Source organism: Gasterosteus aculeatus, chromosome 4 (genome assembly GCF_964276395.1).
Source record: "Gasterosteus aculeatus chromosome 4, fGasAcu3.hap1.1, whole genome shotgun sequence".
Lineage (NCBI taxonomy): Eukaryota > Metazoa > Chordata > Actinopteri > Perciformes > Gasterosteidae > Gasterosteus > Gasterosteus aculeatus.
In genome coordinates, this window is record NC_135691.1 from 16,679,983 (window position 1) to 16,702,444 (window position 22,462).

Sequence of the window (22,462 nt, forward strand, 5' to 3'; positions counted from 1 at the left end):
GACTTAGAATCAAATTAGAGAAGTTCATTTAACTTGAAAACATGCTAATTAAGAGCACCGGAGCATTTCTATTTCCTCTTAAGGGCGCTCAACATGGCCGCCGCTGACCTACTAGCTCAGGCTAATGGTGCTAACAACGCAAACTCCGGCAGAAACTGCATGAGGAGAGCGAACTGGAGGGCGAGTGCTGCAGGCGGGACCGCCATATGAGCGAGCCAGCGCCACTAACACGCCAACATGCTCGCACGTGCACTAAAAGCGGTGCGCTGCCGGCCTGGTCAAGTTTGAAACCAACAACACACCTGAGGCACATCGACTTTATTAGCTACTCACATAGACATAACGCCACTATATCTTTACTCAGTTGTTGTTTTCTGGCCATCATTTCTCTGGATATCATAAAGGCAGGCTATTGATTACCCCATATCCAGTGTGCCCTATATTTAGTGTAGACATATGTATGTATATATATATTTTTTTTAAGTATTTGTGTTCTCATATACTAACTCTCAGCAAAATATTTTCCAGTTATGTCTTTCACATGTGGCAGGTATGCACTCTTTTATAGGGGATTTTCTCCAAGGCGGCTGTCCTACTTTGGGCTTTAAAAGAAAAAAAACTGGCTTCGCTCATCTCAAACATGTGTTTGTGATGGGGTTCCACTTCAGCTTTATAATAATAATATTCAAACTACATGCCTGGCCTCTGCTCCATAAACTTCAGGATGCAGTGAAATATCTACTGTCCGTTAAACCTAAAGCAGTTGACATCTGTGAGACACAATCTAGGAGGGGCAAGACAGCAGTCAGCTCCTGAGTCTCCACCCTGGTGGAGCAGCTGATGAACAGTTCAGTCATGTTCCTTCATTTGACACGCCAACATGGCCACTTAACAAGCAGCGGACTCACCGCTTTATTGCTGCAGTGATCTTGTAACTGATAGTGTTGCTCCCCTTTCCTCTTTATTCACGACGTTATGGCAAACTATTGTAGCCGGAAAGAAGCTTAGAACAATCACTGGCTTTTTCTACCTCCAACTCAAGTCATCCAGAATTTCATCTTTGATATTTCACTATCTACAAAGTATTTAATCCATTTTTGACAGTCATTTGGCCTGCATTCAGGATTTCAATGGAAAATCCAAGAAAATCAAATGCACCAACCCTTTGTTGTTTCAAACAATTTAACTTTGCATCATCGAGCCTGCTTGCACCAGAAGCAACCTGTCTTAATATTGAAATGGTCACCGTCATCATTAAATATGAATGTTTTATCACATAATACATGGCGTTGGTGCAGTTTATTCCGGGGAGGCGGTGAACGCATCTGAACATCTCACCAGCTGCAGGGTACAAAAATAGGAAAATGAAAAACTCCCAAGCTTTATCTTGACTGCAGGCCAAAAGAGATCACGAGGCAGTTGAAGCCAATGCAGACCTTTTAACAGTCAAACGCAGCACGATATAAGGAGGACCGTTGCATCCGGTTTGCAGCTGTTCTTCCTTATGTTCAGTCAATTATTTCTAATTTGGTTGATTTGCTCCGATACTTGCTGTTTCAAGGATCTTAGGAAGAATAAAATGAATGTGTTCTCCTGGATATGGAAGTGCTCGGCAAACAGCTTTCCTCTAATTGTTTGCAAACTTCCATAATCCTGGTTTTCTGTTGAAAGAAAGAGTCTTTACGCTTGTTGTCCGGAGCAGAGTCTAGCCCCCTTTAGCCAGCATGGTTTCCCTTGACAGGTAAACCACCCAGTAGACCATGTTAAACGCACCAAAGGACACTGGGAATAGGATCCTTGCGTACTTGTCAATTTTGCTGGTTCCACCCATGCCGGCGGTCGTGGGCTGGGAGCACGGCGTCTGCTTTGGCTCCAGCTTGTTCCCCATCAACTGGATGCGCTCCAGCTTGGGCCCCAGCAGATGCTGCAGGGACGAGGAGCTGGCGTTCTGCTTGCACGGCGTGGCCGCCATCACGTCCGGTGTGGATGCCGTGGCCTGGGGCGCGGCCTTCACCAGCTGGGCAGAAGAAGAGGCCACGCTAAGCAGGCTCTCGGACTTGGGGCTGGAGCGCGAGAGGGTGGAGGAGCTGCCGTTGACCCCGCCGGCCAAACTTTGCAGCGCTCTCGCTCGGCCAACGCCCGAAATGTTGGTGGTTGACATGGCTCTCTGGTGACTGCTGGCCTCAAGATGGGAGATGTACTTCATGCGCTTTCTCAGGTTACCGTTGCTGTCGGGATTCTGCTGAGACAGGGAGTAAAAACAGTATTGATAAAGTTAAGTCTGTAGGCCTTTACACATTCAAATTGTTCTATCCGCGCCAATAATGTGGATTATTTTGCAAAACATTTGAACAGAATGTTCCATGCATTTTGCAGGTAGTATGCTGAAGTAAAAGTGACGGTTCACAGATGAAACTGGGAATAGTTAAGACTATACTTAACCACTACGCTTGCTTGGTGACAGCAAGTCCATTCTAAAGACTGGTCTTAACAAAGACCAATTTAGCAGTTAGCACCAAGCTTAGTAATGACCAGTTGGTGCAACCCCGCTCCTGCTCATATTCCACAGTAGAACCTGAACAATAAATCCACCTGCCAATATTATCTATTATAATACGGGTAGATGAAATCCAGCGTTGTAAGTGGTTGAGAGTGAGACACGGGGAGTACATTATTGCGCGATAATGTACAGTTGCTGTTCACATTGACCCGATCGTTCCATATCACTGCGCACTCAAAGTAACAGGTTAGCTTTTGTGCGACCCTTAGTTGACATTTTAGCTTTTAGCTCGGTGGCGAACGTCGAAACCCCCCCAGAAATCCCACAAATGATCGGTTTCAGGCAATGCAAGCTTTTGCAACCAGACAATTAAGGTGGACGGCATCAGCGATGTGAATGAATGAGATGGTGCGTGACCTGATGCTGTTTACGTGCACGTACGGGGACTATTTTCTCTACAACTACTGAAATGAGATACACAGCGTTTTGGGTAATTGTAATTTCACTGGTAACCGTATTATAAAAGCAATAAGGTACGAGAGGCTGTACTTTATCTTCAATAATGTAACTGTTCGAGGGTTGCCGGCCTAATAACGCCCCCGAACTGTTACAATTACAATAAAGTACAGCCTCTCGTACCTTATTGCTTTAATAACAGCTGTGTTGGTATTGGTACATGCTGGCTTCAGCCCTTCACAAAAACTCTGCTGCGCAGCTTTGGACCTAGGTAGTGCATGGGACGGAGCTAATTAGAATACTAAGTATGTGTAAATTAGGTGTCTTTTTTGACCTTCCCAAAACTAAAAGAGCAAGAGTGAACATGTGAAGAATGACAAAGTTAGTTCTCTCTAACATTAGCGTGGCTTTGTATTACAGTGAGCTTCAGTTGAACCTAACTTTGGCAGCCCTCTCCAGTTCTTAGTTTGACCCATCAATGACACATTGTTTAAAAGTAAGCAAGCATAGTAACAGTAACTAAGGGGAGAGGGGACGATATTAGTGCATTGTAACTTTACAGCATTGACATTGATACAGTCTTTTAGAAACAGTTTGGTAACTTTTGGTTTTCATAAGATGTCCCACTAATCTTAATCACATTTCTTTAATAACCAAATAATTATCATTGTCAATTGGTGTTCATGTCATGTTTAAAAAAAATAGACATTGTTCATGACATCAATTTTAGAACCATGTCTGAGCGTCACTCAGACTCTGCTTTATGTCCACATATTCACAAAGCACTGCCGACCTGACAAGTGCTGAATTTCAAGTTCAAGAGTCACTTCATGGTCTGAAGTGTGTTTGGAAAGCCTTTATATCATGATCAAATAAAAAGAAAAATATATGACCATCGCCTTTAACAAACTGATGATGATGATATTAATTTCAAATGAAAGTTTTGGTCTGATTTGCTGATGTGGAGCAAGACTTGGGGAAGGAAACTGTTAATGAGGATTAATTGTGTGACAAATCACATTCCTCCCGTCTGCCTCGTGTTTTCAAGCGTTTTGTCGTCGAGGTACTGTACATATTCACTTTCTCCCCTCTATTAAAAAGCAGAGCAGGAGACGTGAACCTCGTCACATTGATCTGATTACGGTGCCCCTGACCCAGTTGGCCTTCATCTGGAATCAGCCCTTGGCCTTCACTCATTCCACACAAGCTTAGGACAGAAAGTAGGTGGCACTGCACAGGGAGGTGATGTGAAAGGAGCTTATCCTTCCAGAGTTGATGTTGGTTCTGAAGCGTTTACAGGAATTATCACGCCCCACCCACCCCCTCCGCTGAAGCTGAAAGGGTGTTATTATGTCAAGTGACGTGTGTACATGTATGTGTGTGTATGAGTATGCTTACAGTGGAGGTCAAGGGCTACGGGCCTGGACCCGTCAATCTGCGGCCTTATCAAGGGCCCTCATGCCGAGCCCTTTGATTAGAGCCAACAGGACCTGCTCTCGAGGAAAAGAGTGTTAATTCTTTCCCCCAGAGCCCTTCTGAAACCTATACAGATGCCCCCGGCTGTGTTGCCGTGGCAACCTCCTAATCCACTGAAGGGCTCTTGTCAGAATACCGCATTGGGGCCTGATAACGGCGCACTGGGCTTTGAACTAGAGGGGGGCAACTTAAAGTAGTGGGTTTAAAACTGACATGCATTGCCGGGTTATGTCAGCTCCTATGATTGGCGAACAGTAGGTCTATATATTCTGTGTTGGCTCTTTGGAGGAACATGAAGTCTAAGAAATGTGCCCTTCTCCCTTTTCTTTTCACATCCATATGTGTCAAAACAGAGTTAGTGTAGCAACATATACTTTGCTGCAGTTGATTTGTAACACGTTCATTATATCTGACTGGGAGCTTTAAAATGGCGCCGCGTAATATTCATGAATTCTGATCCAATCCATGTGTCAACTGCTATGCTGTTAATGTGATTTGTTTTAACTTGGTCCAGAAATAGGAGATTATGGCAATGTAGTGACGTGGAATTTCAAAATGAGGGTTAGAAAGCAAACATTGAGTGTGCCATGTCAACATGCCAAAATTCTATTTTTCCTGTGATAACTCCGACATGCCATCTGCAGTCCAAGGGTCAGGTGTATGTCCTGTGGAGACTGTGGTGTCACCCACATACAGCCCAGAGGGGAACAGACTGTGTGAGCCACTGTTGTCGATTCCGTGTCCGCCGCTAGAGAATTAGGTAGAAGAGGTAGAGGAGCACTTGTCGTACTTGTCAGAAGATGGGGGGGTAGTCTCACGTCTCTGTCACACTGCCGTGCGCGGTGAGGAGTCGACAATGGAAATGTGAAAAAAACGCTTAGGGAGTTGGGTAAGTTTCTTGTACTTTTATTTTGTTTTGTTGGGCGGGTTAGGTAAGTGAGATTTTAATAAAGACTGTTTTGTTTATTGTTTTGGGCAACGCTCACCCTGCGACAGACAGACCAATCACACGTGTAATCGGGTGGACGGAATTCATGTTCTGACCTTTTCGAACAACACTGGAGAAATTGTCCCAGAGAAATTGTAGCAATTTTCCACATAATCAAACATCACTGTGGGTGGAGAAAGCAACACTATGACCATGTGTAGGACTGAAATAAACTATGTTCCGATTTGCAGTTCTAAAAAATTATGAGATACAGGTTGTGGGGATCAGACTTGTCCTGCTTCCATAGCTCAAATCTTCTCTGCTCTCATGAGCAAGAGCGCAGCCGACGGTCCTCAGGCAGGCCCACTCGAGGTCGCTCAAAAGTCTGGGCTAAAGGCCAGAGGCCGTAGGCACATAAAACGGGACGCGCTGTTATTGGAGTGCTATCAGACTATTCGCCACGGCAACTTTGAGGGAAGCCAACATTTACCTGCAGCGCTTCTTGCGTGTCCTTGACCTTGACAGGTGTGGTTTGGGGCACCGGGGGACATCTGGCCGGCTTCCTCTTGGCGCGCTCCATCTGCGCGTTGGTAAAGTAGTTCACGGCGGCAAACTCAATGAGCGCGGAGAAGACAAAGGCGAAGCAGACGGCGATGAACCAGTCCATGGCGGTGGCGTAGGAGACCTTGGGGAGGGAGTGGCGGGCGCTGATGCTGAGTGTCGTCATGGTCAGAACAGTGGTGATGCCTTCGATGGCATCAGAGACAGGAGAATATCAAATATCAAAACATGAAGGGGTAATGGACACACAACATATTCTAGTTTAAGACTGACTCTCTAACTGCCAATGAAATGTCTTTTTTCATGCATGACATCAAACACCAAATGGAATGAAACACGCTGGAAGAGGTTTCCTTCATGTAGCTGACAAGTAAATGGTGCTAAAGATCATTTGCACAGTGTTCAATAACCCGTGTACATTATGTTGCTCTCCATCAGCGTATGTCGTTAAACGGATGCGGGGGATAATGAACCAACATATATTTAGCTCTCTGAAATGGAAGACGTGTACACAGTATTTACACCTACATGAATCTTTTGGGGTAAAAGGGGTCAGCGATAAAGCTGTAAACCCTCACATACCATAACATTATAAAGGAGGTATTTTTAACTCAATGGGGACATTTCAGCCTGCATGGCCTACAAATAACGTTTTTAGAGCTCTATGTTTGATGTGTTTTAAAAGATATTCCACCCCCAAGAGCTTTACGGTAAATCTCCTACTGTACTGCAGCTAACGGCGAATCTCTAGGTTTACTCCTCGTGGTGGATCTGCACTGTTGTCCACGTTAGCAAACAGAAGACAATAGAACATAGATATAATAAATTTGCATATAGCTGCGATGTTTTGTTTCCGTTGTTCTAACTACCTCTAACAGATGCCAGATCTCAATTAAAGTTTACAGGATCCACAGACAACAGAATCTTATTCCTCTGAAGCCACTGTGATGAATAGCTTCAGATTTTGGGCAATACATATAATACAGTGCATCCGGAAAGTATCAGAAAGTAATCTTTCTGTACCCTTCGCTAGATCTGTGCCTCGATACAATTCTTTCTCGGAGGTCTACAGATAATTCCTTGGACTTCATGGCTTGGTTTATGCTCTGATATGCACTGTCATACTGTGATACCTTATATAGACAGGTGTGTGCCTTTCTCAATCATGTCCAACCAACTGAATTTAGCACAGGCGGACTCCAATCCAGTTGTAGAAACATCTCAAGGATCATCAGTGGAAACAGGATACATTTTGAGTGTCGTGGCAAAGGCTGTAGATACTTATGTACATGTTATGTTTCGTTTATTTTTAACAGATTTGCAAAAATTTTCACTTTGTCATTATGGTTTGTTGTGTGTAGAAGAAATAATTTAATCCATTTTGGAATAAGGCTGTAACATAACACAATGTGGAAAAAGTGAAGCGCTGTGAATACTTTCCAGATGCACTGTATGTATGTATGTAAGAGTTGGTCTAGAAGATTGACATGAGCCAAGGTTAGTTTTGTCCGTTCTACTACAATTCCTCACATCAGACATTATACACTAATGAGAACACAGTTATGTGTATTTCTACAGCCTGGACCTTGAATACACAGACACCTCCCCTTTAAGCAAGTGAGCCCTTTTTGTTCAATGTTCAGTGCTATTTGTACTTTATAGAAATCATTTAACAGCCTCGTCACATATTGAAGGAAACAAATGCTTTTAACAAGGCTCTTAAAAGTGTGCTTTTTAACTAAAAAACAAAGGCATCTTCCGCGCTCCTAGTGGGGCACCGTGGTTGAGTCACTGAGGCAGGAAGTCCAAACTGCGGGGAGGAAGAGGAGAAATCCTAACACCGACCGCCCTTTCTCCCTCCCCTTCCCATCCCAACCTCACATTCACACACGGCAGACAGCGGCGGAAATCCTCTGGCTCGGAGGCTCGACTGGTGGCACAACAGCAGATGTGCTGCTGTGGCCGAGAGGCGGGCGCCGCGCAGCCTGACGCTCAGATACGTTAGTCGGCGAATGAGAGCGACATTGATCGCCACGTGCGTTTATGAACCGAGAGACACTTTGACTGCGGGCCACACTGTGCTTAATATGCAAACTGCACTGCCAACCAAAACACACACTGTGTCAAAGGCTCACTGACTGGATACAGGCAACACTGCAGTGTGTGTGTGTGTTTGTGTCACCAGCAACAAAAGCATGATCCGAGCTGGTTGTTGGGTCATTAGTGATTCAGTGTGCTGTCACAGTCCGACTGAATGCCGATGGCAGCCAAAAGAAGGCCTGTTGTTATGATAATATAAGGGGAAGTGCTCCAATTTGACATGAGAGTCAGTCTACAGGTGCAGGGCAGCACCGGCCGTAGGTTTGAAAAATGTTGCATGGAGTCTGACGCTTTGATCCCCCGACCCGTTGTGGTCAGATTTCTAAGGCTACAGGATAAACTCTCTGTACTACATAAAGCATTTAAGGGGCTCAGGCCTACAACTTCAGCATTTTTTTAGATCTTGTTTTAATCTGTATTCATGATTCTCAACATACATTATGGTCCACAACACATCTGATCTGGAAGGCCAGACCTTTTGATCCCTTGTGATCCTGATTTACATTTTTTTCATCACTTCTTCATTAGTTTTTATGATGAAACCAAGTTTAATGATTTACGTTTTTCTCTGCCATGGAATACATCTAAATATAAGAAGTCTTTCTAGCAATTATGACAAATTAATTCATTTATCCTCACTGAAGCATGATTTTTCTGTCAGGAATATGGCTTACGGAGGACTTAAGAGACTTCTATAAAATACCAAAATACAACGCCGTTCATCATGTAAGGGGGAATAGGTCTGGAGGTGGAGTATCTCTAGTTATTCATAGTGACTTTGATTTTAAAATTAGGTATGATCTCACTTAGAAATCAGAGAGGGATGAGGTGGAAATCTGTTTTTTTACAGCTCTCTGATGCCACTGGTGGAAAGAAAATGTAATTGTTGGTGCCATTTATTGCCACACCTGACTGTCATCAGAGTTTTCAATGACAGTCTAGGTTGTTCTCTTGACCTGATGAGGATAAACTTTGTTACATTTAAAGCGATTTCAATATAGACCTTCTAAAAATCAACTACATGCTGGGGATTTTATTAATGTTCTTTCCTCTGCATCCTTTTTCCCTCTTATTCATAAAGCAACAGCAGTTACGGAATATTCAGTGACTTTGATTGATAACATCACAGTGAAGGGACCAAATCTGGAGTTTTGTATTCCGACTTGGTCGACTATTTTCCCATTTTTCAATTCTCTGTAATGGAGATTAAGAGAGCTAAACATACTAAGAATATGATACAGAAAATAATTATGAGCAAATCAAATATTTCTAAATTTAAAGATTTTCTTACCAGTATTTCATGGGTAGATGGTCAATAACGCGGATTTGACGTATTAGAAGTTCATGAAAGTTATTAACTTTGGTTTCAATGTGGTTCCCTACTTGTACCGCCAGGGAAAGGAAGCTATTAAGAGAGCTACTGAAGACATAAAATAAACTGTACAGAAAATATCATTCAACTCCTACTCCTCTGACTAACGGTGCATATAAATCCTGCAGAAAGGATTATACCCTTAGGACTGCAAAAAAGAAAAATGTAAGTATAACGTTTCTTAAAATCTATGGAACGTAATAAATCAGGTGTTGCAAAGAGAAAAGACTACAAACGGGTTTCCTTCCGCCTTGTTGGATGGTGACAATGCTCTTGACAAACGGTTTGACATCGCTCAAAAATGTAATGAATGAATATAATTTTTCAGGATTTAGCTAACAATATTCCATCTTGTCACGGCAATCCACTGGATTTTGTTCCAATAAATGTCTCTACTATCTCAAATTTTATTCCCCCAGATATTCAAGAAATAAGCAATATAATTGATGATCTCAAAACATCTTCGGCTGGCCACCACAACATTTCAGAATTTCTTGTCAAACAGGTAATGGTTAACAGTCGATGCTGCAGCCACTTGTTCACATCTTCACCTTATTCTGTGAAAATCATTCAACATAAATGGCTTTACTTTACCTTGTTGATAAAGTTATCTGTGCAGCGGACAATAATGAATTTATGTGCACTATTTTCATAGAACTTTTTAAAAGGCTTTGAGACAGTAAACCACAATATTTAATTGGAAAAGCTGCATAAATATGGATTCCATGACATTGCATACAAATGGTTAGAAAGTTATGTCACCAACAGAAGACAGTTTGTTTGTGTTGAAGGTTGTTATTCAAACAAAAGATAGACTAATATGCGGCGTCATGGGTCCATTCTTTGTCCATTATTATTCCTAATTTATATCACTGATTTGTCCAATGTTTCAAAAAGCCTTTTTCCTATAATTCAACTCACTGATTATGGAAGCCAATACCTGTTCTGCATGTTAAATGAGCTATCTTTGAATATCAAAAAATCAAATTTTAGTGGCAAATCTTACTTAAAGGATTTAATGGAAATTAGTTTCATCTACAATGTTTTTAGGAATAATTACTGATGAAAGCCTAAGTTGAAGCCTAAGTCAGTACTTTTTCTACTTCTCTGCAAAGAATGTTGGTCTTCTAGAAACAGTTTGTTAGGATGTCAACACGATCTCAGTCCTACATCTCAACTGCTCCTTTATTTCAAAAACATTCTTACATTTATCACATTAGTATTTCTTTAACTTGTATTTTTATGTATAAGACACTTTTAGGTGAAGGAAATATCCTTGATCATCTCAAGTTCAACTTCAAAGTTAAGTTAATTACTGACTGGCTGATTTTCTATAATGAATAAGCCCAGTTGCCTTTTTGTATTTTCCTGCCCAGTGGTATTCATTTATTTCTATCGTGTTTGCTTATTTTTTATTTTGTATTGTGGGAATTGTGCAAATACGAAGACAAGAACATTTGTCGGCGTCCCACAGGGTTCTGTACTTGGTTAAATTTTATCTACCATGTATTTGCTTCCTTTATGCGATGTTATCAGAAAACACAGCATAAACTCGTTTTGGAGACCATACTCAATTGTCATTGTTAATGGAAAATCAAAACCTGGTCAAGCGCTGTCTTAACAGCTTATAATACAAAAATGCCTACTAGAAGGCTGTGCTCCATGGGTTACTTGTGGTTCCTGGAGCCTTAAAAAGTAGGATGGGTGCCAGAGCCTTCAAGCTCCTCTTTTGCGGAACCAGCTTCTACTTTCAGTCCGGAGACTCCTCTTTGATAACGCTTATAGTTAATAACATTAGTCTCGTAAACCAACATTAAAAACTTGGCTTCTCACTGGAAGTCTTTGTGCTTTCCCTCCCCACAAGTTTCTGTGGATGCTGGTTATGTCTGATGGTGGTTCCCTGCAGTGGTCCTGCCGTACACCTGCCTTACTGCTCTGAGTATTTCAAACATTCTGTCGTATGAATTGAACGTACTGTACGTCTTCTACGTTGTTCATTACGTGCATTCTGTCCATCCCGGGAGAGGGATCCTGCTCTAAGGTCTCCTCTAAGGTTTCGGGACAGAGGATGTTGCATGTGTGCGGACTATAAAGCCCTCCAAAGAAAATTTGTGATTATGGGCGATACTAAATAATTGTATCACAATTTGAATGGAATTGATGTGGCTAAAGTGGCAGCTTATCAGTTATAATCATTAAATCTTTTTAGAAAGTGGTGCATTTTCACTGAAACCAACAAAACCATCTTGAACTAGAAACCTTCTTGAGGCGCCAAAGTCTTGACACCAACGCATCCATCTTCCCACCGGCCTTCGTCCTGATCTCAATCACACACCTGTGAAGTTTTATGCCTGCATAGCGCATGGCTGTCACATTGTTAAAATGAATCCTTCTCCGAAAGAACCATGAACACCAGGTCCTGCCATAGGTAGCCGTGGTGCCACGCACACCGACCAAGTGAAAACGCTCAAATGTTCAGACTTTTTCACTAACAGACCACTTTCATGTAATGACGTCACATACTTCTGGCATCATAAACAGGCATGTCACAAAGCTGCTGCAACAATCATTAATTACCACCAACACTCACGTTTTGTCTTCCATTCTCACTAAAATTGCCTCTTCAAAATATTGCTACGAGCTGATGATCTCTCACAAGTACTTCTGAAATGGAGGACAAGTGTCCACACCATTATTATTGACTGACATTCTAGTCAATATAACACAGTCAGTTTTATGATGTATTAAGGGAGCTTTATTTTTACAAACTGTAAAGCCCTCTGAGGCAAATTTGTAATTTGCAATTTTGGGCTATAACAGCCAGTCACACTGTTCCAGCATCAGCAGCTCTGTGTGTCGCTTTCACCTACTTATGACTTAACTAGCTTAAGTTGATGGGCCTCATTCACAAACCCGTACAAATCTGTCCTTTAACCGTGTGTGCGAACGTTTTTACGCACAAATCCGGGACTTATTTAATGTGTCTTACCTTAATGGTCTCTAAACATATACTTAGAACTGATTTTTCTCATCCACTATTGTCATATTTATAATATATTAGGTATTTCTAAGCTTTAATTGTCTGGACTTTTAGAACATCTTTGAGTTATTGGGTAAGGGTCAATCAAGTTAGAAACAACCACTAGCCACCATTAAAATGTAATTCTGTTCATATTATCATACAAATCATATTAGTGTAGTGTGATCTGATCACATTGATCTGATTTTTTTAATTAAGGGGCCAAAGTAACAACATTACTACGCGTATGTTAATGAATAAGTCTCATTATTATACTTTTGATCAAAACTGCATCTGGGACTATCTGTTTGGAGCAAAGTGCTCACAAAATGTGATCACTTTTTGGGGATGTCTATAAATGCATAGAAGAAAATATATATATATATATATATAATATTGTGTATTATGTGTATATACTGTGAAAAGAAAGGAAATTAAATTATTATGATTTATTGTTACTGTCAATAGATTAAAAAACTAATCGCACATCTTGAAATTCATTAATCGCAAGTAATCGCGATTAAAAGTTTTTTTTTTCTAAAGACTAAATACAAGTTATGAATAATCACTTCAGAAAGCGTGTATTGGCTGCGTAGTGGCTCTCCTCTTCAGACCGTGTGCCGCGGAGGGTAGATGTTGAGATGGAAGTAGCCTAGCAGCTAGCTTAGCCTAGCAGCTAGCTTAGCCGAGCAACACCCAAAACCTTAAACAGTATCACGGTTTTACAAGAGATTAAACCCATTTAGAGTTGAATTTATATTACTAGAGAAGATTCTGTATCATTCACTTTCTGAGAACCAAAAGCAGCATTATTTCTGGTCTAAGCTTAGAAGATGACAAAATGATTTATGCTGTCAGCTGTTTATTCCAGCATTTCAAACCTCTTAAAGTCTTCAAACAAATATCAGTGAATTAGCATTGTATGAAGCAATCCTGAGCAGAAAAAACACAGCAGTTCTTTACATTCCTAATTACCTTGCACCGTGACAGCACCTTCTAGGGCAGAGTGGTGAGACGCGCATGCAGCAGGAGTGATATAAAAAATACATAACATAGGATGAGGGATGTGCGAGGTCTACATACCAAAGACTGTGCGTGCCGGGACCGATTCTTTGTTTATCCAGAAGGACACTTGGGAGAGGATTACTGTCATTATGCAGGGGATATACGTCTGAATCATGAAGTAGCCCATTTTACGTTTCAAGTGAAAGTAGACCGTCATCACCACATATTCACCTGGAGGATCAACAAAAGGGAACTAGTTTGATTAACAAATAATTCAAGTCTCTGAGCTGACAAATTAGATTTTCACTTTGACTTAGCTTCAAACAGATGTCGCCTTTTATTTTTTTGATGGCTTTTATTTGTAGCTCCTCTATATTTTAGCGACCGCGTCCATTTTCACCCAGACGGACACGTGGCAGCCAACTTTCTGCAGATAATATCTTTTTTGTAAGCCTTCAGTATTTATTTATCCAAAAGTGCCTCAATGCATGAAGCTGCCAAGATTGATTTAAAGAGGCTGGTACCGTCTGCTGGTCGAGGCACAACGGAGTATGTTGCCCTTCTACGGTGTTTGTGCTGTCATTCATGCGGAAAATACCGTCTAGACATGGTAGTCCACCTCCTGGACACAGTATAATACATGGAAACATCTGTTCTTGAAAAAGGAATAATTGACACTCTTTTGCAATCTTCCAAGCAAAGAAAGCCATTTCACGTGATAAGACAAACTGGTAGGAGGACAAACATGTCTCACCCGTGATGGATTTAATCGTTTCGCTGGAGACCGTCTGTCCGATGAGATCATACTGAACGAGGCTGGAGGACTCAGGAGGGACCTCCACTGACTGCTGAGGCTCTTTGGTCCACTTGTAGATCATCTCTGTCTTAGGATAGGCATCTGTGGGCAGACAGCAAGAAACCTTGATAGTTTCTTATCCGACTTGCTTTCCCTGCTTGTAAATAGGAACACGTTGTGATCCTAACGCTATTTTCCTAATTTTAGAGGGGAAATGACGGAGAACTGAAGGGAAAACGAGAGAGAGAAAAGCGGTCTCTTCATGTCTCTCCCAGCCGATGTTAGATCAGTTAGAATATATTGGATGCTAATAATATAAGAAAGTGCTACATTCGTATGCGATTAACCAAAACAAGGGGCGGAAAGACACTTATAAACTTTACATCCGAGGGGAACCGCATTCAGATCATAATATTTGATGACGTATTTACTTGTATTAAGTGTGGGTGGAAAGCCTCTGAAGCAGCATCACAGGACACTAAAACCCTCCGCTGACTAATTCATCTTTAAGGGCCAGAATGGCCCTTCAATTCTTTTCAAACTTAATTTATGAGGACGATCGCTGCCTTGCATCTGCTGATAGACAAATACATGACGACATCCTCTCCACTCTGTCCGACCCGCTGAGACTAGTGTTTGCAGTCAAAGTTGTTAGAGGGCCCGTCTGTCATTTATTCACTCGCTAGTGCATCACGTCGACAGATCGCATCTCCACTGTGTCTGACGTCACAGTATTTGAAATGCTAAGGTTTTTTTTCCCCCCAGTGTTTAGCTGCATGCATCCTAACCAGGTTGGCCGGTCTAAACGGCGGTGGTCTTTGCTTGCCACTCCCTGTGGTACTCGGCATCGGCAGGATACCAACTGTGCTGCCAAAACAAAATGCCTCTGGTGTGTCACGCAGTGAAACGCCACCCAAGTCCAGATGGAGAAACAGAAAAAGGAGATGGAGAGAGGGAACGAGAGAGAAAGAGTGATGGAGGAAGGAGGAAAGGCCAGGCACACACACATAAATACACACACACACACACACACACACACACACACGCATACACATCTCAGCTACGGAAAATAGCTGCATAGGTCTGTGCTATCCTGAGGCAGGAGAAGGGATTATGACCTTTCCTTCGCTTCAGGCCACATCAGATCCATGGTCGCTTCCACCTGACTGGAGGCGAGCAGCAGCAGCGCAGGGTGGTGAGAGGAGGACAATGGATGGGGAGAGTGTGGGGGGAGGGGGGGCAGTAGATGACAATAACAGGGAAATGTGAATTTGCCCTCTGCAATGTCACCACACTGGGTTTTTCCCTTCCCGTTCTCCTGCAGATGTAATCTTCAAATCGCCGCTCTTCTCCGATAAGACGGAGCCGAGAAACTCTTTTTATTTCAGATAAGTTGTTTCTGCTGACCAGTGGGATCCACCATGAACACTGGTGCTGAGCCAGCACTCCATTGTTCCCAGTGAACAATTAAATATTCATTATTAGTATTAGGATTCTTTGTGCTCAGCTCTCCTCTCGCCACCGAGCGAGTGTTTCATTTCATGACGGTCATGTGATCGGGCTTCTGTCAGACACCTCCATAAACTCTCAAACAACTCCAACTAAATGTGCCACATGTGCTGTTTGTTATCATGAATATATCCTCTGAAAAAAACAATCAAAAATGTCTTGCTTTTACACTTGAGTTTGTGCACAACTAGAAGAACAAAGGCAGATTTCGGACGGAGCCAGCAGACTTCCCTGAGATGGAGGCAACAGCCTTTGAGGGTAACACATTCTGAAAAACTACCCGCTGTGTATTACGTGCAAATTGCGACACTAAACAGGTAGTAATGCCAAGTGACCCGCCGGGTCTCCTGTGACACCGCACAAGGGGAACGCAGCACACACAATGCAGCGTGGGGGCTTCCCAGCAACACGGTTTATTTGTTCACAGCTGCCACAATGCGGAGTCACGCACAAAGCGGCGTTAGTGATTCATGTTACACCACGCACGGTGGACCCAACACCATCAGCTGTCTTTTCCCACTGTGTAAATGGCATCTTTTGCACGTGCCTCCTGTCTGAGAAGGACAAAATTGCACAACTTCTACATTTATTATACTCTGTAGGGGGGTCAAAGGTCAAGCAGTAGATACATTTTACGCTCTCAGGCCTGTGTTTAACCTCCTTTTTCAGAGGCGCTGCAGTATTACACACTCACACACACAAACACACACACACACACAGGACTTACAGCTTCCAAACTTGAGGGGGCACGCATGTTCATCCATGGGGAAGTTCACAAGCTTCATGGGACACTCGGCACTGATGGTTAACCTGTCGCAGTCGAGAGAAAAGTTGCTCAGTAAAGGGACAAATACACACACGCACACACACACACTAAATGTAAGCATATCCTGCTGTTAACTAGCAGTAGAGAAATCGCAGCGATTGGCTACAGAGCCCTGCTGTTGTTCCATGTGACATAAATACCCATCAGCACTGTGACACACTAAATCCCTTCTCACAAAAAAGAGGAAAAGAAGCAGTTATGTCTCTGTTACATCGAATGGAAGGTTGTGGCAGCCTCTGTACTGCCTCCACACAGCTCCATCCGTTTACACAACGACTTCACAGCTAATCTGCTCAACCGCTTTAAATCACACAAAGTCTGTTACACACAGCAAAAATATAGTATTAGGCAAAGATCCCATTTCACAGACATTAGTGTTAAAGAAGAAGGTAAAAGGCACAGCCCATTAGGAGAAGTTTGGTCTGATCCCGATATGGTCTGTGTGACGATGGAGTGTCCTACTGTACCTCATGGTGTAGAGGATGGTGCCATTCTTCATGATGCGGAAAAGCTTGTTGGGGGCCGTCATGTTGTGAGCCACAGATCTCTTCCCGTTCCTGAAGAAGGTGTCCGGCGTCCACACTTTGGTGACCATCAGGTTGTTCAGCCTCAGAATCTCTATGGGTCCCTCATACATCAGCCTCCGGTCCACCCATTGCTGCCGAAAGAACACGTCCATTGTGTACTCCTAGAGACCGGGACATTGGCGAACACAAGACAAACATCAATAGGTCACGTGGGTCGGAGCGATACCGGTCCATGGTTACGGCATGTCCAAGGGGGTCTGGTGGCTTAAACCTCATGTTTTAGCGAAGGTTTTCCCCGTGCTCTTCTGTGACAACCAGATTTGTCTGAACTTAGTGTGAACTTAGGATTGGCAGTATTAAAAGGGATATCAGGGTACGTACCATTTCCACATCCGAGACAGGCCCAAAACTGGTCACATAGATGTCTGTCTTGACCTCAGTCACCCGTCCTATCGATCCAATGAAACAGAAAAAGGTTTCACGGTTGACTATGTTTTGAAAGCCTTCTGTGATGTCACGGTGAAGCATCAGTGAGCCTCCAGTCTTAAACACTTCTCACATCAGACCCATCAAACTCACAATTTGTGCAATAGCTTATCCAGAGCTGTAGTGCTTTTGCACAATGGAAGTGGGGGCTGGGGAAGCTCTAAAGATGTGAAAGCATAATCCTGTTTGATTTTATTCTCTAACAAGTGAATGAATGTGGAGGCAGACTGTTGTCTATCAGTAAAGCTTCGGCGCATGGATATACATTAGGAGGACGCTGGTTCTTAACATGTCCTGCATTGAGACACGATATACCGGAAAACCAAATCCTTACTTTTAGCACTTGAACTTCCGTGCATTAAACGTTTGCTGCGCAACACACACACACACCACTCACTGGTTACATAACCACATTCCCTTAAACGTGCAAGCTTACTGGTCCCTCTTCCGAAGGCAAAACAACCAGGCTTACAGGATCAAATCTAAACCATTGCGCTTGTTGTTACATACTAAAGCAACATGTTCCATGTGATGCAAGTCTCCCACACAGAGAGAGAAAAATATGTTTGCTTTTGACAGTTCTGCCGTTTTCTTCCTGCTTACGAGCGCCTGAAAGATTTTATAAGCATATGATGCAGATTTTTGAATTAAAGGGATAGTTCACAGTTCAAAATTAATGAAACAGGTTTTCTCCTCTTCGTTTTGGAGTCCGTGGATTTTTTTCTGTAACCGGAGCTTCAGCGAGCGACTCAGGATGCCTATAGTGTTCTACCGAACGACTAAGAAGGTGTTTTATTCCAGCAGCAGTTTCATTTTTTTAATGAACACCTTTAGGTCCAGCATCTTTCTGATGTCTTGTTTGTTCCTTGAAATGTGTGTCCTGCCTGTTGTGCTCTATGGACTCTGAATTGACACACTACTGCATTTTTGAAAAAGTGTCATTTTTGGGGCTTTGAGCACAATATGTGCCAATATATTCCACTATTAGAATGTGAGGGAGAGTTGTATGACAGATATCTCCGGAACTATCACACCAAAACGATCGGAACTCATAGATAATACTGCAGGTGAGAACAGAAATGTGTATTTTAGATGTTGGGGTGAACTGTCCCTTTAAGGCAATGCAAATACAAGAGTGTACGTGGTGCTCAATTATGGTACTGCACTTTGTGGTTTCAAATGAAAAGTCAAATAAAAAACAGTTCAAACAAAAAAAATATTCAGTGACATATAATCTGTGAAGTCATCTGGAGAGAAAGGCTGTTTGGTGGATAATATTCATACGCGCGTTTATTACTTAACGTTTTAAGATCCTATGCACAAGTTCCCTTTTAATAGGTGGATCTCGTGTGATTGCTGTTTGTACTTTCCATATGACACCCTGAGTCACAAAAGACAAAAATCTATACGTACCCCCGAATCCAGGTCGCAGCCTGTTGTCATATCCGTCCAGAAGTCGGTCCAAAATGCGCGTAAAATTCTCCGGATAGATCCTTTCATCCTTCTTTGTCTGTCCAGAGATTTTCTTTACACTATAAAGAAGAAGAAGAAGAAGGATCAGGGTACCGTAAAAAAAAAAAAAAAAAAGAAAGGAGAGGAGAGGTGAAAGCTCATTAGTGTCGAGCGGGAGGTTTCAGCACCGCGGACAGCGACGACTCTCCGGGACTCACCAAGTCGCCAAACAGAAAAAGTAGAGAAGGATCCGAATAAAAGTGGGCTCCATCACCGTCGCCTTCTCTTTCTTCTTCTTCTTGGCAGAACCCATCTTTGCATGCCATACTTTCAAGCCTCTTCACATCTCACCCAGACGCTCATGTGTCCCGGGGACCAGGAGCGGAGGGACGCGGCGGCGCTGGGGAGGGCCGAGCAGCGCGCACAGCGAGCAAGTTGAGCCGCTTCTGCAGTCTCTCCAGACGGGCACACTCACTCTCTCACGCGCGTGCACACACACGCGCACACGCACACAAACACCTTCAACCCCAGCGCCGGTCACCTCTCGTCCGGATCCGACCTGCTGCTGCTGGTATCTTGAGAAAGAAACAATCGTCCCTCTCTCTCCCTAACTCCCGCCCTCGGTTGGCTTTCTCCTTCTCCCGCGCACACCTGCTTTGGGCAGGACACAGATTGCACTGCATTGAAAAGGATTTCAAGCAAGTCGCTTCTCTGACCACCACCCCCTTCGCCCTCCTCCTATGTCAAAACTGAAAAAGGGAGGAGTTAGTCTTGTTCATCTCGCTGACACCCAAATACAGCATGTTAAGTGTTTCCTGACTTCTATTTGAGCACTTTGCCAGAGGCAGCACTCCGCTTGCCCTTTGACCCCCGCCACCAGCATCAATCAGCTGCTGTGTGACGACATTGGCAGCCTAGATTGCCTAGATGTTGAACCACATTGAACAATTCTATTGCTGAGCGCCTGTATTAGGATTCAAATGGGTCAGTCTTGTCGCAATACGCAATCACACACACAAACACACAAAGACACACACACACACAGGTACTGTAAAGGAACTGGGGCAAGCCACATGCTGCTTCACATATTTCTCTGCACCTGGGACAAGCACAAGACCTTCACTGTGTGTGTGTGTGCGTGCGTGTGTGTGTGCGTGCGTGTGCGTGTGTGTGTGTGTGTGTGTGTGTGGGGCTCTGAAGGTGAAGTGCGGATAGATTTCGCAAGATAAACAAGATGTCTGAGTTCCACCACACTGGCTTTCCTGATTAGTTTTGAAGTGCATACAGTACAAACACACACACACACACACACACGCGCGCCCACACACACACATACACACGCGCACACACGTACCGGGCTAAAACAGACACCACTTAGTGCAAAGGCACGAGGAAACATTATGCTGATATGTTTACACGCAGGGCTGAAGCCTCGCAGTGTAGACTCATAACGCAGCTCCCAATCCCCTGCACAGCCGCCCACCCCAGTCCTCCCACTACACACTAGAGCAAGGCAGCTCTGTGGGGGATGAGTAATGTGCGAGCTCTTTGTGGGGAAAGGCTTTCGTCCAAGAGATTTCTTGTTTCTTTTTCTCCGTCAGATGTTTGATTAAAATATGCCCGTTTGAACGAAAGCCCTTTCGGCGTGCTAAAAAGGTTGTGATTGAATTTCAGTGATCAGCAGCAGCCTCAGAAGTACAGTTTTAGGAAAGAAGTCACCTCACCTTGGTATGCCACGCTGACCTTTTGCTGCAAGCCGGTCCTGTGTTTAAACTACAGCGCGAGACGTACTGTGTCTGTGCTGCGCAAGTATTGTACGAAGTTTCGAATTGGATTTTTGCTCTTTTTGCATCTTCGACACAGTTTGTCTTAATATTCCTCCAACCAGGTTGTTCTGCTTTATAGGCCGAATGCCCCGCAGCAGAAATAACTGCTATGGTAACATAACTGTGAGTGAATGAGCGTGTGCGCGTGCGTGAGAGTGTGTGTGTGTGTGTGTGTGTGTGTGTGTGTGTGTGTGTGTGTGTGTGTGTGTGTGTGTGTGTGTGTGGAGGAGAAAGGTAGACGAGGTGAGGCACAGCTCTGTGATGGCTGCTGCTCGTGTTGTGGGGGGCTGAGGGCCGTGGCAGCAGAGGAGCATTACATCAGCTCCTGGAGGATCCACTCGGGGCCCAGTGACAGCTCTCAGTGAGTCCCAACCTAATGACACACACACACACACACACAGCTGCTGCAGCAGAGCTTGTTAGCTGGAGCTCAGCACACCTGAAAGACTGCTGTCTCTATTGTGTGGCAGTTGTACAGCGAGACCTCGTTAACTTTGCAGATACCGGTTTAGACTAGCAGTCCAAGAATCCTTGTTCATTTGCAGTAGATTGGATTTAATCAAATACAGTTTTCTGGTACTCTCACTTTATTGAAGTATTTCATTTCTGTGTGTAAGTGTAAAAGTATTCACTCTGACATCCCTCCCCACCGGTCACTCCCGTCACACTCCACATGCACATAAACTCACTTTGCGTTCGTTGGTGCACTTTATTTTTAACTTTTTATTTTTATATAAATCACTACATGGTTTAGGGCCAAGGTATATCACTGATATGCTTCCACTACATAAGCCTTCAAGATCACTAAGATCTTCTGACACCAATCTGTTAGTGATTCCCAGAGTAAACACAAATCATGGGAAAGCATCATTTAGTTACTACGCAACAAACAGCTGGAATAAACTTTCTGAAGATTTAAGACTTGCCCCAACTCTGACCACGTTTAAAACAAGACTGAAAACTTTTATGTTCAGCTTCGCCTTCTGCTAAATTTTACCTACGTTGCACTTTTAACCTCTGCTTTTAATTAAACAATTTAAATAAGATTTATATTTATAATTTTATTTGCTGCTTTTAATTGTCTTTTAATTCCTGCATTTTATTTCACTTTATTGTATGAAATGTTACAATGTGAAGCACTTTGAGTCTGCCTTGTGTATGAAAAGTGCTATACAAATAAAATTGCCTTGCCTTTTAATTTAAATTCTTCTCGAATCATGTTGTGTTATGTGTCTTGTTGTCCATCGTCTTACTGTCTGATGTCATGCACCAACCGCCAAGTCAAATTCCTTGTAAGTCCAACCTATTTTGGTAATAAATGTTCCTGTTTCCTGATTCCAAACAGCACGGCTCTGAGCTACTCCTCGATCAACCATGAAGTTTTATTTTTCACTTTTATGAACCGGTAATTACTCTTTCTCCACATAAGTCCTTAAGAACGGGCAACCAAGCTGGATGATTCAATTATTACACCACCTATTGCACACCCCCCCCCCCCCCCCCTTCCCAAACTAGAAAACAAGATGTTGAGAGCTTCAACGAGAACCGAGCGAACTTCAGAGTTGACGATTTTTAGCAGTCTGTCCTATTTCCTGCTTTGCTCGGCACCACAATAAAAGTTAA

At 43.2% G+C, this 22,462-nt stretch overlaps 1 protein-coding gene across 2 annotated transcripts; it reads right to left on the minus strand.

Annotated features, from left to right (window-relative positions):
- Positions 1-301: 301 nt before the first annotated feature.
- On the minus strand, positions 302-19,672 carry gabra4 (gamma-aminobutyric acid type A receptor subunit alpha4). Of its 2 annotated transcripts, none has more exons than XM_040174664.2 (9): positions 19,232-19,672; positions 18,975-19,093; positions 17,457-17,524; positions 17,016-17,236; positions 16,450-16,532; positions 14,172-14,315; positions 13,496-13,648; positions 5,851-6,107; positions 302-2,239 (listed from the first exon to the last, which is right to left on the minus strand). In XM_040174664.2, the coding sequence occupies exons 1-9, from the start codon at positions 19,324-19,326 to the stop codon at positions 1,706-1,708; spliced, it is 1,674 nt and encodes a 557-aa protein (XP_040030598.1). In that variant the 5' UTR covers positions 19,327-19,672; the 3' UTR covers positions 302-1,705. The 2 variants fall into 2 exon arrangements, with proteins under 2 accessions (XP_040030598.1, XP_040030597.1); XM_040174663.2 differs by having other exon boundaries at positions 302-2,242.
- Positions 19,673-22,462: the final 2,790 nt, after the last annotated feature.

What these genes read in the sequence shown, in the direction of transcription:
- gabra4 (XM_040174663.2), bottom strand. Translation starts at nt 19,326, where the DNA reads ATGGGTTCTGCCAAGAAGAAGAAGAAAGAGAAGGCGACGGTGATGGAG. An exon ending in ACCATCCTCTACACCATGAG is followed by an intron (nt 16,533 to 17,015) that starts GTACAGTAGGAC and finishes CGACTGCGACAG; the next exon opens with GTTAACCATCAGTGCCGAGT. An exon ending in AACGATTAAATCCATCACGG is followed by an intron (nt 13,649 to 14,171) that starts GTGAGACATGTT and finishes TTGATCCTCCAG; the next exon opens with GTGAATATGTGGTGATGACG.